A 24,023-nucleotide genomic window follows, 5' to 3' on the forward strand; every position below is an offset into this window, starting at 1 on the left:
GAGAGAAGCAACTGTAGAGCATAAAACCCATAATGGAATATCACAGCTGGGGCAGTAGACTAACAGGAGACACATTAGCACCTGGGAGCATAAGGAAAGAGGGTCCAAAAGTGGGGTGGAGACTCACGAATCTGACGGTATAATTTTCCTCTGTTGCTCGATCTAGGACTGATCCTACCTTAAGCTAAGAAGAAATGAGTGATCTCAGAGGCCTGCATCAAGGGATCCACAGAAATATGGGTAGTGGGTAAAAAATTTGAGGAGGGTACAAACTACTGAAAAAGAACTACTCTTTCAGGAAGTAGTCAGCTCTTACAAAGAACACAGAAGACTAGATGTTTCTGTTCTTTAGTTCAAATGGGATTGAGGAGTGGAACACTGATCAGGTAAACTATTTTAACAATTAACTACTGAGACTTTCAGAGCCATACAGAACATGAGACTACTGACAGGGCTTCCCTTTAGTGGAAGACTACTGAGATGTGTTCACTCATTTACATGGAAGAGTCATTTCCAGTCAGTGGATTCCTGGCAGCCATGAATTTCTTCTGTAGGATCCTGTGCTAGTTGGAGAGAAGGATCCAGCTGTAGTATCAGGGTCACCTGGTGGTAACTCAGCCTAGGGATAAAATGACTTTTGATATTTCTACAGGAATATCTGAACTGATCATGTGAGGCAAAGGAACAAAATAACCAAAAAAGAAAAAAAGCACCTTAATAGCGGGAAAGCAGTAGCAGAATAAGTTTAAGAGATAGAAACAACAGAATTTTGTAGTGGTTTAGGAGAGGAACCAAAGAAATTTCTTTTTAAAAAATAACTACCTCGGGCTTCCCTGGTGGTGCAGTGGTATAGAGTCCGCCTGCCGATGCGGGGGACACGGGTTCGTGCCCCGGTCCAGGAAGATCCCACATGCCGCGGAGCAGCTAGGCCCGTGAGCCATGGCCACTGAGCCTGCGCGTCCGGTGTTCCGCAACAGGAGGCCACAACAGCGAGAGCCCCGCGTACCGTGCACACACACACACAAAAACTACCTCGTCCTTCCTCTGCCTGCTTTCCTTTCTTTTACTGAGACTGAAAACAAATGGTGTATTTAGCCAATGAAAATGAGAGCCCCGTAGGATCTGGGGGTGGCTTCAAGGAGAGGGAGTGTGGCACAATGACTTCTCTGGGTTTAACTGGCTTTGAAACCTCTTTGTATGGCTGCCAAAGTTCCACCTAGCAAACAAGCAGGTGCCTGCTTTTCAAGACCAACGAAAATGTAGGAAAAGTAAAGTGCTTTTGAAAGTGAAGACCTTCTCCCTGCAGGTGACATTCTCCCTACTGTGGTCTAACTCCAATGGCAATTAATTCAGCTGGAAGCCCTAGGCTGCTGCTTTTCTTCCTTCTCCCCCTTTGGCACCCCTAGGACCCCAATAAATGTGGAATAGATAAGTCTGGATTGAAGCGTACTGATGCTGGTATTTCCTCCCACAACTGTTGATGCTTTATTTTAAAAAATTAAATATATGACAAAGCCAGAGAAAATTTAATTCGAGGGAATAGAAACCTGAAGACAACTGAAAAGCCCTAGTATGTAAATCAATACCAAAAACCCACTAATGTTTCTCATATATGTATACATGTACATTTTTTTTTCTTCAAAGGACTACAATTATATTTGGTGAAATTAAGTACAGGTAAAAGAACTAAAAGCAGGACAGGCCTTCACATACCCATGTTTTCCTTTGATAAGGCATCATCTGAACAAACATTTTCAAAAGATTTTAAAATAGCTTTCCTAGAAAAAGAATTCGACAGATTTACTTTCAAAAGATCAAGCATGTATATTTAAATGACTGCTCATGCATATTCATTGGTAACTGTAAATTATGAGTATATATTTCCTACCTTGGGGTACTTTTTCTTTTTTGTTGTACACAGTAAGTAAGGCAGTGAAAAACAAAATAATACTGATCTGAGCTCTCACTAGGTGAAAACCACTAGTAATCTACCCAGCACCTTACACAGCCTTTTTCGTGTAATCCTCCCTCCAAAAACCTACCAAGTAATTGTTACTCTCATTCTGAGCATAAAGAAAATGATGCTCAGAGGAACTAAGAAATTTGACAACATAGGAAAATGGTTGAACGTGACAGTACTAAATTCTGTCAGACTGCAAAATCCATGCTTTTCCCACTACACCATGTTGCTGATTTAGAGTCAGAAAACATCTGTTCAAACGCATTTTCTCTAACCAGAAGATCTTGAGAAAGTCACTTAAATTCTTTAAGGCACAAATTCTTCATCTTTTAGGTGGAGATAATTATGATATACCCCTATCTATTTGATGGGGTTACTGTGAAGTGTCAAGATTAGGAAGTGAAAGTCCTTTTTAAAAATTTCATTATTCATCTTCTAAAAAAGGACAAAGAAGAAGAGAAGGACTGTCATATTAGGCCAGTCTTTGTCTTTGAGTAGGACTCCTTTTCACATAACACTGATTACTATCCATTAAAAAAATAAATAACCTGTATGGCTGGTTCAGTGATAAACACTAAAACTTGTCATCAGTGACTTATTATAAAGGCTTATTTCTGGTTTTCATTACCTATTTTTAAACTAAAAACCTGCTTCTTATCTGGTTGCTCACCTGATATTAATCTTTGAAACTTATAGTTCAACACATTTGTACCAACATAAAACTTTCTCCATACTTCTAAGACTACTACTTATCATTTTATTAATTCTTTTAGAAAATTTAAAATGTATTTCCCTAGAGAAACAAAATTAAGAATGAGGGGGAAATGTCATATAAAAATTAAACCCAATATATATATATTTCAATTTTATCATAATAGTTTGTAATTTAAAAAAGCATACCTTTTCCTAAATTTGGGCTTTTTCTTTTGAGTATTATTTTTGGAAACTTGCATCTGTAAAGTAACAACACAAAAAGATCAGTTAGTTCATATGGGATACGATGAGTTCAGCATAATAATGGATCCTATATGGTCTGAGTAAGTTAGCCCAGAAGAAAAACTCTGGCCCCCAGCCCTAAACAACATATGTAATTCTAAGTCAGCCACTTCATCATCACTGCAATTCCAATGACCTGCTCAACTTCTAGGAATGGTCGACTCATCCAGTACAAATGCCTACCCCCTATATCCACTCTCCCTTCTTCACCTTCCACAAATACACAAAAATACTAAGTAAAACTACTTTTAAATTTTAATTCATATATGATCTTTAAAGAAAGAAAAAGAAATATTCAGATGCCAGAAACATGTGGAATGCAAAGCTGTACAGGTGGGAACTGACATGGTGAAGATCCACAGAGAATTTATACCAGAAAAGGGCCAAAAGGGCTTGGGACTGGGGTTTTAATGTCTAAGCAAGGACAAGATGAAGGATGTGGAGGAACTGGAACCCTCGTACATTGCTGGTGGGAATGTGAAATGGTGGAGCCATTTTGGAATACTGTTTGACAGTTCCTCAATATGTTAAATGTAGAGTTACCCCATGATGCAGCAATTCCACTTCTAGGTATATGTCCAAGAGAAATGAAAACATACGTCCATGTAAAAAATTATATTTGGTCATAATTATGAAACTATGAATGTGCATAACAGCATTATTCATAATAGCCAAAAAAGTAGAAACAACCCAAATATCCATTAATGGATAGATAATATGTGATAGTGAAGTACTGACACTACAACGTGGATGCATCTTGAAATCATTACGGTAAGTGAAAAGTTGAAAAAAAGTCAGACACAAAACGCCACGTTGTATGATTTCATTTATCTGAAATGTCCAGAAAAGGCAAATCCATAGAGACAGAAGTAGATTAGTGATTGCCAGGGACTGAGGGGATGTAGAAATAGGCAGCGATTCCTAATGAATATCAGGTTCCCTTTTGGTGGTATGAAAAAGTGTTCTGAAATTAGATAGTGGTATTGGTTGACAACTGTGAACATACTAAGAAACACTGGATTTTACAATTTAAAGGACTGAATAAGTTATATCTCAATGAAGGTAAAAATTTTTTTTAATGCAGTGACATGGAGAAATTGAAAGTAAGTATATACAATATATCAATGATTATTAACAAAGGGAATACTGCTACAGTTTTACTGGTAGAAAAAAGCAGATATTAAGGCAAAAAGCATAATCAGAGATAAAAAGATTACTTAATGCTAAAAGAAACAATCTACCCCCAAAATATAATAGTCCTGAACCTGTATATACCAAAATCTTAGCCTTAAAATATACAGAGAAACAGAATTACAAGTAGAAACTGATGAATTTACAGTTAAAAGGGGATATTTTATTTCTCATAAAAAATTATATCCTAATAATAACTCAGGGGAAGTTTGTATGAAACATTCAGGGAATTCATATTATTATGATGCTAAAGAGTAAGTGATCTTCTTTTTGTGATCTTCAACCTCAAGGTAATATTCAAATAGTTTTCCCAGGACTGTTATATATCTATATGGTAAAAAATATGTATAGAAATACTGTTGTCTAAATCATTGAACTACATCTCCAAAGACAATGTAACGCTATTATTTCTATCTTGTTATTAAGGATCAGCTTATATTACATGCATATTTGAGTATGAATTGAAAGGCTGGTCACAAGTGGAAATGAAATTCAGGTAACAAAGTGAAAACTGCTTTATAGGTACTAATAGAAAGAAATACTGCTAGACGACTACCATAAATTACAGTGAGTTGTGCTGGTCATAATAAATTCCTTTTCTCCTTTGTTAAATACTCCATAGCAGCCAAAATGGACTAGTCAGTATTTGCCAAATGCCCTGTGCTTTCCTGCTCCAGCCTTTGACAACGTATGATGGATGGAGAAGGGCACTACATCTGGAAGGAGAGGGTCTGGATCTGGACGCTGACTCTAGCACCTACAAGCGGGATCACCTTTCATAAGTCACTGACTACTCTAACATCCAGCAAGAGCCTGGCATAAAGTAGACACTTAATAAATATTTTCTGACTAAATGACCATTCTGCATTTCAGGGTTTTCTTTTGTTAAATAATGCTAAAAAAATAACTACCTCAAGGCATTTGAGGGAATATTAATTACATAACATGCCAGGAAGTATCCAACAGTGTTTGGCAATTAGTTGATGTTCAGTCACTGTTTCATTGTTATACTAGTCCACCAGGTCAGTGTCAGAACTCTACCCTTTTTCCTTAGACCATATGACAGAGGGAACTTGGCACTTTGATATGGTTGGACTTTGGTAGTGTATTAGTTTCCCAAATCTGCCGTAACAAATTACCACAGATTTGGTAAGGCATCAGAAAATTATTGTCTTACAGTTCTGAAGGATAGATGTCTGTCTCATAAGAACACTTTGGATTGAGGGCCCACATTATCCAGGATGAGCTCATCTCAAAATCCTCACCCAAAGGATTTGCAAAGATCCTTATTTCAAATAAGGTCACATTCTGAGGTTCCTGGTGGACATATCTTTCGGAGGCTACTATCCAACCCAGTACAAGTATACACTAAAGATTACTTTATCTAATCTATCTCTTCCCCTTCTCTTCCTGTGTTGTACAGCTGATTCTCCTATGTTGTCCAGTCCAATGCTATTCAGAACAAGAGCCACAACATGACAGAATCAGCAACATCTGAGAGCTTGTTAGAAATGCAAATACTCATGCCCATCCCATGCATACCAAATCAGAAACTCTGTGGGTGGGGCCTGGAATCTGTACTTAAATAAGCTCTTCAGGTGACTCTACAGTTTTCCAGGCACTGATCTAGCCCACACCCATCCACACAAATATATTGCTATACAAGTGTCACTGATTTTAAAGAAAACAAAGCAAGTATTAATTCTTTTCTTGGACATAAAAACAAAGAGATGTATGTATAGACAGCATATGCCATTTACTGAAAAAAAAATAACTAGCATTGTGGACTAGAATGGCAAATAAGAGAACTGCCTTTTATTGCAAAGGACAGAAAATCTATAATTGTGTTTATATCAGATTAATATAATCCGCATAAACTGACTTGATATAGCCCATTTCCTTAAGCCACTATTCATCTAAATTAAAAACCTTTTTTTGGCTCACACCAAGGAGTACTTCCCAGAACTTCTGCTGCCAGTGTCCTTGTCCCCACGGTGAGCCACAGCCACCCCCTGCCTCTGCAGGAGACCCTCCAACACTAGCAGAGACCCCTGATGTTGGGGAGAAGTTGAGGTCCCAGAGCAGTCACTGACGGTGACCACACGAAGACAAGTTCTGGAGACTAGGAAGTCCAAGATTAAAGTGCCAACCAGAGCTTTGGGGGAAGATGGCGTAGAGTAAGACGCGGACATCAACTTCCTCCCCACAGATATACCAGAAATACATCTACACGTGGAACAACTCCTACAGAACACCTACTGAATGCTGGCAGAAAACCTCAGACCTCCCAAAAGGCAAGAAACTCCCCACGTATCTGGGTAGGGCAAAAGAAAAAAGAATAAACAGAGACAAAAGGATAAGGACGGTACCTGCACCAGTGGGAGGGAGCTGGGAAGGAGGAAAAGTTTCCACACACTAGGAAGCCCCTTTGCAGGCGGAGACTGCGGGTGGTGGAGGGGGAAAGCATCGGAGCCGCGAAGGAGAGCGCAGCAACAGGGGTGCAGAGGGCGAAGCAGAGAGGTTCCTGCACAGAGGATCAGTGCCGACCGGCACTCACCAGCCCGAGAGGCCTGTCTGCTCACCCGCCGGGGTGGGCAGGGCTGGAAGCTGAAGCTGGAAGCTGAGGCTCGGGCTTTGGTCGGAGCGCAGGAAGAGGGCTGGGGTTGGCAGCGTGAACACAGCCTGCAGGGGGTTAGTGCACCACGGCTAGCCGGGAGGGAGTCCGGGCGGGGGGGAAAGTCTGGACCTGCTGAAGAAGCAACACTTTTTCTTCCCTCTTGTTTCCTGGTGCGCGAGGAAAGTGGATTAAGAGCGCTGCTTAAAGGAGCTGCAGAGACGGGCACGAGCCGCGGCTAACAGCGCGGACCCCAGAGACGGGCATGAGACGCCAAGGCTGCTGCTGCTGCCACCAAGAAGCCTGTGGCAAGCACAGGTCACTATCCACACCTCCCTTCCGGGGAGCCTGTGCAGCCCGCAACGGCCAGGGTCCCAGGATACAGGGACAACTTCCCCGGGAGAACGCACAGCGTGCCTCAGGCTGGTGCAATGTCCCACTGGCCTCTGCCGCCGCAGACTCGCCCCGCATCCGCACCCCTCCCTTCCCATGGCCTGAGTGAGCCAGAGTCGCCGAAGCAGCTGCTCCTTTAACCCCGTCCTGTCTGAGCGAAGAACAGACACCCTCCGGGGACCTACACACAGAGGCATGGCCAAATCCAAAGCCCCGGGAGCTTTGGAAAGGGAAATCTCTCCCAGCAGCCTCAGAAGCAGCGTATTGAAGCTCCACAATCAACTTGATGTACCCTGCAGCTGTGGAATACATGAATAGACAACAAATCATCCCAAATTGAAGAGGTGGGCTTTGAGAGCAAGATTTATTATTTTTTCCCCTTTTTCTCTTTTTGTGAGTGTGTATGTGATGCTTCTGTGAGATTTCGTCCCTATAGCTTTGCTTTCACCATTTGTCCTAGGGTTCTATCTGTCCATTTTTTTTTTGTTGTTGTTTGTTTTTTTTGCTGTACATGGGCCTCTCACTGTCATGGCCTCTCCCCTTGTGGAGAACAGGCTCTGGACGCGCAGGCTGAGCGGCCATGGCTCACGGGGCCAGCCGCTCTGCGGCATGTGGGATCATCCGGGACCGGGGCATGAACCCATGTCCCGGGCATCGGCAGGCAGACTCTCAACCACTGCGCCACCAGGAAAGCCCCCGATTTTTTTCTTTAAAAAAATTTTTTTTTCTTAATAATTATTTTTATTTTAATTATTTTATTTTATCTTTATTTTATCTTCTTTCTTTCCTTCTTTCTTTCTACTTTTTCTCCCTTTTATTCTGAGCCATCGGGATGAAAGGCTCTTGGTGCTGCAGCCAAGAGTCAGTGCTGTGCCTCTGAGGTGGCAGAGCCAACTTCAGGACACAGGTCCACAAGAGACCTCCAGCTACACATAATATCAAACGGCGAAAATCTCCCAGAGATCTCTATCTCAACACCAAGACCCAGCTTCACTCAACGACCAGCAAGCTACAGTGCTGGACACCCTATGCCAAACAACTAGCAAGACAGAAACACAATCCCACCTATTAGCAGAGATGCTGTCTAAAATCATAAGTCCACAGACACCCCAAAACACACCACCAGACGTGGACCTGCCCACCAGAAAGACAAGATCCAGCCTCTTCGAGGAGAACACAGGCACTAGTCCCCTCCACCAGGGACAGGCACCAAAAACAACGGGAACTATGAACCTGCAGCCTGCAAAAAGGAGACCCCAAACACAGTAAGATAAGCAAAATGAAAAGACAGAAAAACACACAGCAGATGAAGGAGCAAGATAAAAACCCACCAGACCTAATAAATGAAGAGGAAATAGGCAGTGTACCTGAAAAAGAATTCAGAATAATGATAGTAAAGATGTTCCAAAATGTTGGAAATAGAATAGACAAAATGCAAGAAACATTTAACAAGGACCTAGAAGAGCTAAAGATGAAACAAGCAATGATGAACAACACAATAAATGAAATGAAAAATACTCTAGATGGGATCAATAGCAGAATAACTGAGGCAGAAGAACGGATAAGTGACCTGGAAGATAAAATAGTGGAAATAACTACTGCAGAGCAGAATAGAGAAAAAAGAATGAAAAGAACTGAGGACAGTCTCAGAGACCTCTGGGACAACATTAAACGCACCAACATTCGAATTATAGGGGTTCCAGAAGAAGAGAAAAAGAAAGGGACTGAGAAAATACTTGAAGAGATTATAGTTGAAAACTTCCCTAATATGGAAAAGGAAAGAGTTAATCAAGTCCAGGAAGCACAGAGAGTCCCATACAGGATAAATCCAAGGAGAAACATGCCAAGACACATATTAATCAAACTGTTAAAAATTAAATACAAAGAAAACGTATTAAAAGCAGCAAGGGGGGCTTCCCTGGTGGCGCAGTGGTTGGGAGTCCGCCTGCTGATGCAGGGGACATGGGTTTGTGCCCCAGTCTGGGAGGATCCCACATGCCATGGAGCGGCTGGGCCCGTGGGCCATGGCCAGTGGGCCTGTGCGTCTGGAGCCTGTGCTCCATGGCGGGAGAGGACACAGCGGTGGGAGGCCTGCGTACCGCTAAACAAAAAAAAACAAACAAAAAAAGCAACAAGGGAAAAACAACAAATAACACACAAAGGAATCCCCATAAGGTTAAAAGCTCATATTTCAGCAGAAACTCTGGAAGCCAGAAGGGACTGGCAGGACATATTTAAAGTGATGAAGGAGAAAAAACTACAACCAAGATTACTCTACCCAGCAAGGATCTCATTCAGAGTTGACAAAGAAATTAAAACCTTTATAGGCAAGCAAAAGCTGAGAGAATTCAGCACCACCAAACGAGCTTTACAACAAATGCTTAAAGACCTTCTTTAGGCAAGAAACACAAGAGAAGGAAAAGACCTACAGTAACAAACCCAAAACAATTAAGAAAATGGGAATAGGAACATACATATTGATAATTACCTTAAATGTAAATGGATTAAATGCTCCCACCAAAAGATACAGACTGGCTGAATGGATACAAAAACAAGACCCCTATATATGCTGTCTACAAGAGACCCACTTCAGACCTAGAGACACATACAGACTGAAAGTAAGGGGATAGAAAAAGATATTCCATGCAAACGGAAACCAAAAGAAAGCTGGAGTAGCAATTCTCATATCAGACAAAATAGACTTTAAAATAAAGACTACTAGAAGAGACAAAGAAGGACACTACATAATGATCAAGGGATTGATCCAAGAAGATATAACAATGGTAAATATTTATGCACCCAACACAGGAGCACCTGAATACATAAGGCAAATACTAACAGCCATAAAAGGGGAAATCGACAGTAACATGTTCAGGGGAGGGGGCTTTAACACCCCACTTTCATCAATGGACAGATCATCCAAAATGAAAATAAATAAGGAAACACAAGTTTTAAAAGATACATTAAACAAGATGGACTTAATTGATATTTATAGGACATTCCATCCAAAAACAACAGAATACACATTTTTCTCAAGTGCTCATGGAACATTCTCCAGGATAGATCATATCTTGGGTCACAGATGAAGCCTTGGTAAATTTAAGAAAACTAAAATTGTATCAAGTATCTTTTCCGACCACAACGCTGAGACTATATATCAATTACAGGAAAATATCTGTAAAAAATACAAACACATGGAGGCTAAACAATACACTACTTAATAATGAAGTGATCACTGAAGAAATCAAAGAGGAAATCAAAAAATACCTAGAAACAAATGACAATGGAGACATGACGACCCAAAACCTATGGGATGCAGCAAAAGCAGTTCTAAGAGGGAAGTTTATAGCAATACAATCCTACCTTAAGAAACAGGAAACATCTCGAATAAACAACCTAACCTTGCACCTAAAGCAATTAGAGAAAGAAGAACAAAAAACCCCCAAAGTTAGCAAAAGGAAAGAAATCATAAAGATCAGATCAGAAATAAATGTAAAAGCAATGAAGGAAACGATAGCAAAGATCAATAAAACTAAAACCTGGTTCTTTGAGAAGATAAACAAAATTGATAAACCATTAGCCAGACTCATCAAGAAAAAAAGGGGGAAGACTCAAATCAATAGAATTAGAAATGAAAAAGAGGAAGTAACAACTGACACTGCAGAAATAAAAAAAATCATGAGGGATTACTACAAGCAACTCTATGCCAATAAAATGGACAATCTGGAAGAAATGGACAAATTCTTAGAAATGCACAAACTGCCAAGACTGAATCAGGAAGAAATAGAAAATATGAACAGACCAATCACAAACACTGAAATTGAAACTGTGATTAAAAATTTTCCAACAAACAAAAGCCCAGGACCAGACAGCTTCACAGGAGAATTCTATCAAACCTTTAGAGAAGAGCTAACACCTATCCTTCTCAAACTCTTCCAAAATATAGCAGAGGGAGGAACACTCCCAAACTCATTCTACGAGGCCACCATCACCTTGATACCAAAACCAGACAAGGATGTCACAAAGAAAGAAAACTACAGGCCAATATCACTGATGAACATAGATGCAAAAATCCTTAACAAAACACTAGCAAACAAAATCCAACAGCACATTAAAAGGATCATACACCATGATCAAGTGGGGTTTATTCCAGGAATGCAAGGATTCTTTAATATAGGCAAATCTATCAACGTGATACACCATATTAACAAATTGAAGGAGGAAAACCATATGATCATCTCAATAGATGCAGAGAAAGCTTTTGACAAAATTCAACACCATTTATGATAAAAACCCTGCAGAAAGTAGGCATAGAGGGAGCTTTCCTCAACTTAATAAAGGCTATATATGACAAACCCACAGCCAACATTGTCCTCAATGGTGAAAAACTGAAAGCATTTCCACTAAGATCAGGAACAAGACAAGGTTGCCCACTCTCACCACTCTTATTCAACATAGTTTTGGAAGTTTTAGCCATAGCAATCAGAGAAGAAAAGGAAATAAAAGGAATCCAAATCGCAAAAGAAGAAGTAAAACTGTCGTTGTTTGCAAATGACATGATACTATACACAGAGAATCCTAAAGACGCTACCAGAAAACTACTAGAGCTAATCAATGAATCTGGTAAAGTAGCAGGATACAAAAGTAATGCACAGAAATCTCTGACATTCCTATACAGTAATGATGAAAAATATGAATGTGAAATCAAGAAAACACTCCCATTTACCACTGCAACAAAAAGAATAAAATATCTAGGAATAAACCTACGTAAGGAGACAAAAGACCTCTATGCAGAAAATTATAAGACACTGATAAAAGAAAGATGATACAAAGAGATGGAGAGATATACCATGTTCTTGGATTGGAAGAATCAACATTGTGAAAATGACTCTACTACCCAAAGCCATCTACAGATTCAATGCAATCCCTATCAAACTACCACAGGCATTTTTCACAGAACTAGAACAAAAAATTTCACAATTTGTATGGAAACACAGAAGATCCCAAACAGCCAAAGCAATCTTGAGAATGAAAAATGGACCTGGAGGAATCAGGCTCCCTGACTTCAGACTATACGACAAAGCTACAGTAATCTATACAGTTTGGTACTGGCACAAAAACAGAAATATAGATCAACGGAACAGGATAGAAAGCCCAGAGGTAAACCCACGCACATATGGTCACCTTATCTTTGATAAAGGAGGCAGGAGAAAGGAGAGCCTCTTCAATAAGTGGTGCTGGGATAACTGGACAGGTACATGTAAAAATATGAGATTAATCACTCCCTAACACCATACACAAAAATAAGCTCAAAATCGATTAAAGACCTAAATGTAAGGCCAGAAACTATCAAACTCTTAGAGGAAAACATAGGCAGAACACTCTATGACATAAATCACAGCAAGATCCTTTTTGACCCACCTCCTAGAGAAATGGAAATAAAAACAAAAATAAACAAATGGGACCTAATGAAACTTCAAAGCTTTTGCACAGCAAAGGAAACCAGAAACAAGACGAAAAGACAACCCTCAGAATGGGAGAAAATATTTGCAAATGAAGCAAATGACAAAGGATTAATCTCCAAAATTTACAAGCAGCTCATGCAGCTCAATAACAGAAAAACAAACAGCCCAATAATGGGCAGAAGACCTAAACAGACATTTCTCCAAAGAAGATATACAGACTGCCAACAAACACATGAAAGAATGCTCAACATTATTAATCATTAGAGAAATGCAAATAAAAAGTACAATGAGATATCATCTCACACCGGTCAGAATGGCTATCATCAAAAAATCTAGAAACAATAAATGCTGGAGAGGGTGTGGAGAAAAGGGAACACTCTTGCACTGCTGGTGGGAATGTGAATTGGTACAGCCACTATGGAGAACAGTATGGAGGTTCCTTAAAAAACTACAAATAGAACTACCATATGACCCAGCAATCCCACTACTGGGCATATACCCTGAGGAAACCATAATTCAAAAAGAGTCATGTACCAAAATGTTCATTGCAGCTCTATTTACAATAGCCCGGAGGTGGAAACAACCTAAGTGTCCATCATCGGATGAATGGATAAAGAAGATGTGGCACATATATACAATGGAATATTACTCAGCCATAAAAAGAAACGAAATTGAGCTATTTGTAATGAGGTGGATGGACCTAGAGTCTGCCATACAGAGTGAAGTAAGTCAGAAAGAGAAAGACAAATACTGTATGCTAACACATATATATGGAATTTAAGAAAAAAAAAAATGTCATGAAGAACCTAGGGGTAAGAGGAATAAAGACACAGACCTACTAGTGAATGGACTTGAGGATATCGGGAGGGGGAAGTGTAAGCTGTGACAAAGTGAGAGACTGTCATGGACATATATACACTACCAAATGTAAAATAGATAGCTAGTGGGAAGCAGCCGCATAGCACAGGGAGATCAGCTTGGTGCTTTGTAACCACCTAGAGGGGTGGGATAGGGAGTTTGGGAGGGAGGGAGACGCAAGAGGGAAGAGATATGGGAACATATGTATATGTATAACTGATTCACTTTGTTATAAAGCAGAAACTAACACACCATTGTAAAGCAATTATACTCCAATAAAGATGTAAAAAAAAAAAAACACACACACACAAAAACAACAACAACAACAACAAAGAAAACCTTTTTTTTTTTTGGTCGTGTGGCATGCAGGATCTTAGTTCCCCAACCAGGAATCGAACCCAAGGCCCCTGCAGTGGAGGCATGGAGTCTTAACCACTGGACCTCCAGGGAAGTCCCAAAATTAAAAATCTCTTTAAGCAAGAAGAACAAGTTTGTTAGCTGTGCTAAATCTGAGGTTGTAAAATTTTGATCAGCATTTTATGCTCATAGAAGACATAAATATGTTTTGTAACCTTTTGAGAATAATTGTCAGTCAGTAATCAGTAAAGAGCTGCCTACTTTGACAAAAGAATGAATCTGTACCTTGAATAATGTACATAAACTCCTTGTCAAAAGTCATCATATAGAAGGAAAAGCCAATATTCTCATTCCCCTTTGGTAAATCTGCTGGGAAATATATGCTTGGAAAAGGATGAAAACTGGTTTCATGCAACATTGTAAAAGATTGTTATTACTTAATCTGAGTATCTGGAGAGTACCAATAATAAAGTTAAGTCTTCGGGTCCAGATAATATTTGTTTTTAACACTTCTTTGAAAAGGAAGGAAGGCTGAAATGATCATTTTCTAGCCCTATTTAAACATGATTTCAACAGATCATCTACAAATCCAGTGTTTCTTACATAGATATCTGCTAATGACCAATGCTTCACTCTGGTCAATCTTCAGTAGAGGGGTATTCCTGTGAGATTTGGACAATATCAGAGACCAGTCCCTGGCAACATGACTTATAAACATCTAGTTGTCCCTCGCGCTCTCTTCAGCCATGTATAAGTTCACACTAAAGCACTGTGGATTTCTCTGCTTTGAGGAGCTTACTAGAAAAAATACTGGAGTGTGTGGTCAGGCAGTGAGCTGAGACACAGGAGAATATTTTCCCCTAAAATAGAAATTGACCACTAGACCACCTTAAACAGAAGGCATGAAAAGGCCTTCTATTAACACCTCCCAATCTTGGCTGAGGACCGAAGTAACAGGACACCTCAAGGAACTATATGACTATGTACTTCACTGATAAATTTTGAAGTCTTGCACTTGATTTTTTTTTTTTAACAGTCTTTGACCATCTAGCTATACCAGTGATAGAACACAGAAATTCAGGAAGTTTATTTTTTTTTAAATAGCACAGATTGTACTCATATTTATATAGAGCTTCAGAATACTAAGGACTAACAGGAACAGGGTGTCCGGAGAGGAAAGAATTCCATGGAAATCAGAAGAAAGCAGAACTTATATCAGTTGTTTATCCGATTGAATGAAGCTGGTAAGTTAGATTATTTGACTTGCAGTTGGACACTGTCTAAAAATCCAAGTCTGTTGAAAACAATTCCTATTTGTGTATAGTTTTTCCTAAGTCACTGGGTATTTTAGCAAGAGGAATGTTGGGAAAAAGTAAGATTTCTCAGGAAGACTTTCTAGAATCTACATATTTCAATTAAATCCTAAAAAGCTGATGTACAGAGAACATTCAATGATTATAGTACCCATATTATATAGTACCCATATTACAGTACCCATATTATAGTACCATATAGTACCCTATTCTTTCTGGACTAAAGAACAAATTTTGAGACCTTCATTATCTATTTTACCACTTTTCTCTCCATCATCTTGAGTAGTAAGGATAATTGGCCTGATTCTTTAACAGACGATCACTGTCAAATTCTGAACATTAATCCTCAGCAACATGCAAAAGAAGATGATCTCCCCTACACAGGAATAGACAGACTCTGCACAACAGCACAATTTTTTTTTAAAAAAAGACTATTCTTTAAAATATTTTATCTGGATCCAAGTCTTTACATCAGCTGAGGATCCCAGAGGTTGAAATAAAAGACATTCTTGAGCCTAGATTCATGGAAGGATATGCAAGATACACCTCCCTTTGTTTGATCTGGGTGACTGTGTTCCCAGTATGTGGGGGAGTACAGATTTAAGATGTGTACCTAATATACATATTTCATAACAGAGCAAATTATTTTTGAAGCAAAGTAAAGGTATTAGTACATAAAAAAAAGAAAAATATCACCCCAAAGTCATTACAATTTTAAAGAATTTAAAAGTAATAATTTATATGTCTTCAAAGAAAAGAAATAGGCTTGTGTTGTCTAATATAAATAAAAAGTTTGAAGAAGCTATTATGGGCAGAAGCCAAATGTTTATAAATTTATAGATTCATTCTAATAAGTTATATGTAAATTCTACTAATTTTCACTGGCATACTTTTTCCAATGATAACAACTTCCCTCTGCAAACAGGAAAACAATAGCTATTTCTATTAGACATAGAAAGATCATTTTTAATATCTAGTGCAATAGCTACATTCAAATTCCTTTTGTATGTTATATCCACTTTTCTATGGATTAGTAAGATTGGTTTTGGTTTTAATGGAATGGGATGAGGAAGGTGACGGTGAATGAGAAATATCCCAAACTTTGGAAGAAACCCAGATTCATTGTGTGTGTAGCTTGATGTTGGAGTCATAATTTGTGTGTCTGGATGAGAGAAAGGACTATACTTGTAATGAATATAATCAACAAAACTGAAGAAAGCTGCATAATACAACCTTTAGTCCCAAATAACAAAGGACAACACCTGCTCTTCATGTGATTAGTAGGACTCAAGTTGAAAAGGTTTTTGTATCTTAACAAAAGAGCAATCACATTTTGTAGAATTCTTTTTATTGCCTTCTGGCTCAAAGTTAAAATATAGAATAGAAAACGTGGAGAGTTATGGTTGAAAAGTTTTGAATTCTGGAATCTGTGACACTAGATTTTAAGTATTACTAAACTTGAATTCCAAGTGAATTAATACCTTGAGTGAATTTTCAAATGGGCATAATGTGTAGAGAAACAAAAATTAATACAATCTTCTATTATTATAAATGGTGACATTTTAAAAATGATATTTTGTTTTTTAGTAATTAGGATGAAAACAATTCTCAAAAGTTAAGAGAGGATATTACTGATAAAGATGAATTTCTGTTTACCAAGTACCAGGTCTCCATAACTTAACTTTGAATTTTCTCAGATAAATCAGTGCACTGGGACAAGTCATCAGATTAGGATACCCCCCACCACTTCCACCTCCCAAAGCACTCCCCTTCAGACCTGAAACCCCTGAAAACAAGAGGCGCCTAGCAGCCCTGTGGGTGGAAAACCTACCCTTTGTAAGCCGTAAGCCGACTGCTGGACAACAACCTGAGAGCTTGGAGACCAGCGTGGCCCTCACACTAGGATGCTGTCATTTTACTTCCAGGGAAGAAAAACAGAGGGATTTTCACGCCTGCTATACTCACCCCGATGCCCACTTCCCCTCTATCCCAGCTCCTCCCATTCCCACTGCCCATCTTAAGAAAACTACAAGGAGGTCAGTTTGATTGAAGTCAGATCCATAAACTGAAAGTCAAGTCAAAAACAGGGTTAAGCCAATACATAAGTCCCATAGTAGACTTTTCTATTTAAGAAACAAATATAATCATCCACACCAGAAAAGAGTTACTCTAAATCAAGGGGTCTTTGCTTGTTCTCATAAATGGTATATAAAAGTTTCTGGATATCAACAATTAATCCATTTTGTCTAATTTTACTACTTTCCTACTAATAGTTATCCTACAGAATTCCTATAGATTTTAATTCAAGATAAGCTTGCAACCTAATCAGGCAGGTTTAGTTTTTAAGTTACTAAAGAATATCTTGTTAAAAATCACTCCCCTGCAAGGCTGTTTCATAATACTGCCCATAGAGTGGCACAGAGTTTGAGAACAGGGAAACTGAAATTAGTACAAAAAGAACTTTCTATGTGAAGGTTTCCGCTGATGATTTAAAGTGATAAATGGACAAATTTCTATATTAATATATATTTATTTATATATTTGAAAAATGCAACTCACATCAAAAGAGTACATTTACATCTTAAAATTTTGGTTAGGACACTTTTTGAGGTAATGAAAAGGTTCTCTATTTTAATCTGGAATGGTAGTTACATGGGTGTATACACTTAAGAAAAACTCATCAAACTCCACCCTTAAGATCTGTGCATTTCACGGTGTTTAAATTTTACCTCAATAAAAAAATTAAATTACTATAAAGGTTAATCAAATGAAAGAAAACTACAGTAACTAACAGCACAGAAAATGGCAAAATGATGATGGATTACATGATTCAAGTTTTGGGAACACTGGTCTATAGAAAGGTGAAGAAAAGTAAAATCCAAAAGGAAATTAAATGAGTTTTGAAACGTGACTGTGACTCTTCCCAAGGGCTTCCTCTACTTACTATTCTTTCCTGAAGTATCTCTCTGCCTGGTGCTAGAAGCCAGCTGTAGAGATCTATTATAATATTTATCTTTGTGGAAAGATGCATATAAAGCTAAGTGAATCAAGTGAGCTGCAGTACATGAATTCTATGTTAATAAGCAAGCTTATTAATTAGCACAAATATCCAGACATCTACTCATAAAATGTAAGCGACTTCTGCAACTGGGCTAATGAATTTTCCTGCTTATTATGAAGAATTTTTGCAATAATTTGGGGGAAAATATTTTTTATCAGAAAATATAATAGCTTGAATTCCTTATACATAAATGTATAAATCAAGAAAGTGGTCATTAATTTTGCCTTTCAAGAGGTATAAGTTAAACTCTTGGCATTAATAAAAATAAAGTGTTAGAAAAAAAGATATGCATACATACATACTTTCTATATATAAGCTAAAAAAATTTAGAGGGGGCTTCCTGGTGGCAGAGTGGTTAAGAATCCACCTGCCAATGCAGGGGACAAGGGTTTGATTCCTGGTCCGGGAAGATCCCACATGCCATGGAGCAACTAAACCCGTGCACCACAACTACTGAGCCTGCACTCTAGGGCCCACGTGCCACAACTACTGAGCCTGCGTGCTGCAACTACTGAAGCCCGCACGGCTGGAACCCAAGCTCTGCAACAAGAAGCCACTGTAATGAGAAGCCCACAAACCGCAACAAAGAGTAGCCCCCACTCGCCACAACTAGAGAAAGCCCACACACAGCAACAAAGACCCAATGCAACCAAAAATAAATAAATAAATAAATAAATGATTTTCTTTTTCATTAGGAAAATAAAAAAGAGATCCTTTTCCAATTAGTAACAAGTAATGTGGGAAGGCCTTAGTTAGAAATATGTAAAATTCTACATTGAAAAAAACTAAAGAAAAAATGATAAAGAGACATATTTCTACGTGTGTGCATTCACTTTATAAACAAGTAATTTCTCTCCAAATTAATACATAGATTTTCTACAATACCAATCATCACCTCAACAGAATTTTTCTTGGGAGACTTAACTAAATATTTCTAAAATTCATCTGTATGTTGTTAAAACTATTTAAATTGTGCCTTTATTGAGGTTTCCATGGGAAAGGTAGGGTAGGGTAAACAGTTTAGGACTGGCTACTTTGAATAATTCTGGAAGGCTTTGGTCTAGAGGGGTGGTCTCCATTGGCTGGAACCTGGGCCTGGGATAGTTTAGGGCAAGGGCAATACTGGCTTGGTATTTGAGAATTTGATAAGAAGGTAGTTGGGTGATGTGGGTTTGGAATTAGTTGGTGCATATGAAAGATGTACCCTGTGTCATCTAGAAGAACTGGCTAGTCTTGGGAGGGACAGTCCCTCCCCAAACAGAAAGGGTTTTTAAAATGTCAATTCATCATAATATACATACATACATACATACAATCTGAAAAACGAAACAGGCAAGAACTATGAAAACAATTTTTGAAAAAGTAGGGTAATGAAGGATCACCAATCCACACATTAAAGAAAAGATAAACAATAATTACAGCAATTTAGAATTCTTTTTAAGACTAGATACGTGATATAGAAACATATTTTGACATGTTAAATGCCGTATGTTATATTATGAAGAAGGTATACTATATACTATAAAGAAGATAACAAAAGAAAAACAGTAAAGTAAAGAAGAGAAAGATTATTTATTAGTCAATAAATGGTATTTGGATAACTGGTTTTAGTGTAGGGGAGGAAAAATGTCTTTTTCCTCTGTCCTTCTAAGCTCTCGGTTGGGGCCTCTGTAACAAAAGATAGATTAAAAAGAGAAAAGCATACAAATTTATCTAAGGTAAGTTTTATGTGACAGGGGAGCCTTCATAAGGAAATGAAGATCCAAAGAAGCAGTTCAACCTATAAATCAATCAATTAAAGTAAAAAAAGCCCATGGAAGAAATGGGCAAGGATATGCATAGGCAGTTTTCAGAAGAAATATGTCCAATAAATATATGAAAAATGCTCAACCTCACTAAAATAAAAGAATAAATAACAGCAGACTGAAATAACAATGGCATATTTTTATCCTTTCAAATATTGGCAAATATGTAAAAATTGGTGATATCTAAAGCTGGCAAGGGAGTGGGAAAAGCATTGGTAGTGGTGGACACAAGGAGAGAAACTACTATTCGAGAATATTGTCACTTAAGGAGACTGTCAAGGCTCAACCTATCCCAATCACCGTTTTGACAGTAACTAGAGTTAAACGTATCTCCACACACAATGTATAGAATGACATGTTAAATTTTAAAAATTCTTTTAAAATGCTATTAACTTTATAAATTTTCATTAAAAAGATTCATACAAATGTCTGATATTGTTCTCTACTTAACTTTAAGGTAAAGTCCATATTAAGCTGTGAATTTTAATTATTTGAATTTTCTATGAAGATTGAATGCATTATAATAACATGACATATTAAAAATATTTTAGTATATGAGAGTATGTATAAATAAAAGCAATTGTTTATTTGTTAACTTACAATTTTCTATTATTCTAATATTTGATAATTCTATAACATTGATATAAGTAACTATAAATATTAAATTTTTAGTGTCAACTAACATTTAGAAGAAAAATTTGATTATGTCATTTTGATTTAAAATATTAATTTAATTTTCTTTTAAAAATAGTGTTAATCAGATTGAATTTGAAGTCTGTATATTTGATTTAATAAAACATAATCTTACCCCTTTCTTGGCCACCACAGCAACTTTGCCATCTGCTTTGGATTTGTCTGTAAGATAATAAGGTATGGGTGCTTCAAAAAAGTGAACTACACTCCTGTTCAAATAAATGCAACATTACACAGTTAGAATTTTCTACTTTCTCATACCATGATATGTGTTTTCAGTGGTTCTTTTGATCAAAATGCTAACAAACTCAGCTCCCAGAGTTGAGTAAAACAAAGTAATCCAAAAGTAATAACATCAGGGATTGGTATACTTATTTGACAAACCTCCTCCCTTAAATCTGATGGCTGGTTGGATGTCTACCAGCTAGCATCTAGTGTATCTCATTTCTAGAGAGCGTATGGTCAGCTTATGTGCTCTAGAGTATGTAGGATCTGGAATTAAATCCCAGCTACCTCTACGTGTACATCTATTGGGCTGGCCAAAAAGTTTGGAAAAACTCTAACGACCTTTTTGGCCAACCCTATACTACCAGCCAGACATGTAATAAAGACTTCATAGAGACAATATCTTATTTAATCCTCGTGATAGTTTTAAAAGGGGCGTACTCCATCCGCACTTCACAGCATGAGGTCATGCAGTGGGGGCAGATCCATTTGACTACAAGTCCCTAAGCTTTATGCTTGCTGCCTCCATCTGGGGTCCCTGAGCTGCCAACAGTGCATCAGAGAAAGACTCAGCAAGAATGAAGAGTCTAATCAAATAGAGAACAGATGACCTTTGAACAACATGTGGATTTAAAGTGCCAACCCCTTGCACAGTGAAAAATCCACATATAATTTTTGACTACCCTAAAACTTAACTAATAGCCTACTGTTGACTGGAAGCCTTAGTGATAACATAAACAGTCGAGTAACATATTTTGTATGTTATATGTATTATACACTGTATTCTTCCAATAAGGTAAGCCAGAGAAAAGAAAGTGTTATTAAGCAAATAGTAAGAGAAAAACCATTTACAGTACTGTACTGTATATATCAGTGCTGTAAGTTATCTGTTTACAAGATGAATCATCTGCCTGTCAGTACCTACAGCAATAATGTCTTCTATGATACAAAACACTGTAGATGTCATATGTATTACTAACACTAGATATCAAAAATTAAAAGATAATGTGAAAATGAAATTCATGTTTAACAAAGAAACAGTAACATGACTGCTTTATGGTTGCCTAGTGTAATTGATATGATTGTTTCACAGTAGCCTTTCCTATACACTAATGAATGAATGGTTATCACATTTTTATGGCATAGAGTAGTAGAGTCATAATCATAAGATAGGATGGGAAACACTGTTACATTTTGTTTAAAAACCCTTACCTGTGATGATAGGTTGATATGCAGTATCTCCAATTATGAGAGAGAGGAAGACAGACATACTGTATGGTAATATAATTCTTTGAAAGCAAAGTTATAAGACAGTAAGAAAACTAACATGTTATTACTTTTATGTTAAACATCACTCACCTTATGCCTATATAAGGTTAGGCTATCCACCTCAAAACACACCATGCACACAATGTTCTACATGATGAATACTTGGGCGCTGACGATGATGAGGACACAAAAAGTCTCATACAGTACTTGCCATACAGGTATTCGATTTTCACACGAAGATACTCTCATAATACACAACAGATAAGTTTATTAACTGTATGGCAAGATGATTATTTACTATTCATTGAGTAGAAGTGGATCATCATAAAGGTCTTCATCCTCATCAACTTCATGCTGACTAGGCCGAGGAGAAGGAAGAGGAGGAGGGGTTGGACTTGCTGTCTCAGGGGTGGCAGAGGCAGACAAAGTGGAGGAGATGGAAGGGGAGACAGGAGAGGCAGGCATATTCTGTAGCTTTACAGAAGTACATCTTAATTTCTGTCTGACTTTTTTGCTTTTTCATTTCTCCAAAAATGTTTCTATATGGTACCAACCCTTCTTCCACCGTTTGCTTTAGTTTCAGTGCCTGTATCGTAGAAGGGTTCCTGTTGTTTTGCTTTAGCCCATATCATGGAAGAGTCCATGTCATAAAAAGTCAAAACCCATCTTGAATATTCGGAAACCTTCTGCCAGCTTGTCTGATGTCAATTTGTTTTCTGGCACTGCTTCTTCTACATCCTCTTCCTCATCTAGCCCTGGTTCAGAAGTACTCATCTGTTAATTACTCTGGTGTGTCTCTTAGCTCTTGAATTTCTCTAAGATCCATATCTTGAAACTCCTCGCCCCTGACCCTTTTTGCCTTATCCACAATCTCTTTCATGATTTCCTTGGTTGGCTCCATCGTAAATCCTGTGAAGTCATGCACAACATCTGGTCACAGTCTTCTCCAGCAGGGATTTACTGTTTCAGGCTTGATGGCTTTCACGACTTTTTCTATAACGACAATGGCATCTTCAATGGTATAATCCTTCCAGACTTTCACAACGTTCTATCAGGATTCTCTTCCACAGATTTGACAATCCTTTCCATAGAGCACTGTGAGTAATGAGCCTTACAAGGTCCTTATGACCCCCTGAATTAGAGACGTTGTGTTTGGGGGGCAAGTAGGCCACTTTGACGCCTTCAGTGTTGAACTCATGGGGTTTTGGGTGGCCAGGGGCATTGTCTAATATCAGAAGAACTTTAAAAGGCAGTCCCTTCCTGGCAAAGTACTTCCTGACTTCAGGGACAAAGCACAGATGAAACCAATCCAGAAAAAGGCTTCTTGTCATCCAGGCCTTCTTCTTGTAGTACAACCAAAAGACTGGCAGCTGCTGTTTACCTTTTCCCTTCAAGTCTTATGGGTTCACAGCTTTATGGATAAGGGCAGTCCTGATCATAAACCCAACTGCATTTGCACAAAATCATACAGTTAGCCTATTCTTTCCTGCTTTAAATCCTGATACTCGCTTCTTTTGCTTACTAAAAAATATCCTTTGTGGCATTTTTTTCCAGAATGCACTTTCATTGGCATTAAAAATCTGTTCAGGCAGACATCCTTTCTCCTCAGTGATTTAATGGTGTCTGGGAACTTGTCTCTTGCCTCTTGGTCAGCAGAAGCTGCTTCTCCTGTTATCTTGACATTTAAGCCAAACCTCTTTCTAAAATTATCCAACCATCCTTTGCAGGCATTAAATTCTCCAACTTTAGATCCTTCACCTTCCATTTGCTTTAAGTTGTCAAATAATGACCTCACTTTTTCTTGAATCATATTAGAGTCTAAG

The 24,023-nt window shown here is 38.1% G+C and overlaps 1 protein-coding gene across 1 annotated transcript in view; it reads right to left on the bottom strand.

Moving 5' to 3' along the window:
* The window catches only part of ZCWPW2 (zinc finger CW-type and PWWP domain containing 2), an 81,879-nt gene that overhangs the window by 9,000 nt on the left and 48,856 nt on the right, over positions 1–24,023 (bottom strand). Inside the window, exons 4-6 of the mRNA XM_007460462.1 lie at positions 20,822–20,868; positions 2,861–2,913; positions 1,714–1,778 (exon numbers count right to left, since the gene is read on the bottom strand). Of these exons, the coding sequence (XP_007460524.1) occupies positions 1,714–1,778; positions 2,861–2,913; positions 20,822–20,868 (165 nt within the window). The remainder of the gene's footprint in view (positions 1–1,713; positions 1,779–2,860; positions 2,914–20,821; positions 20,869–24,023) is intronic.

Source organism: Lipotes vexillifer, unplaced genomic scaffold, assembly GCF_000442215.2.
Source record: "Lipotes vexillifer unplaced genomic scaffold, Lipotes_vexillifer_v1.1 scaffold351, whole genome shotgun sequence".
NCBI lineage: Eukaryota > Metazoa > Chordata > Mammalia > Artiodactyla > Lipotidae > Lipotes > Lipotes vexillifer.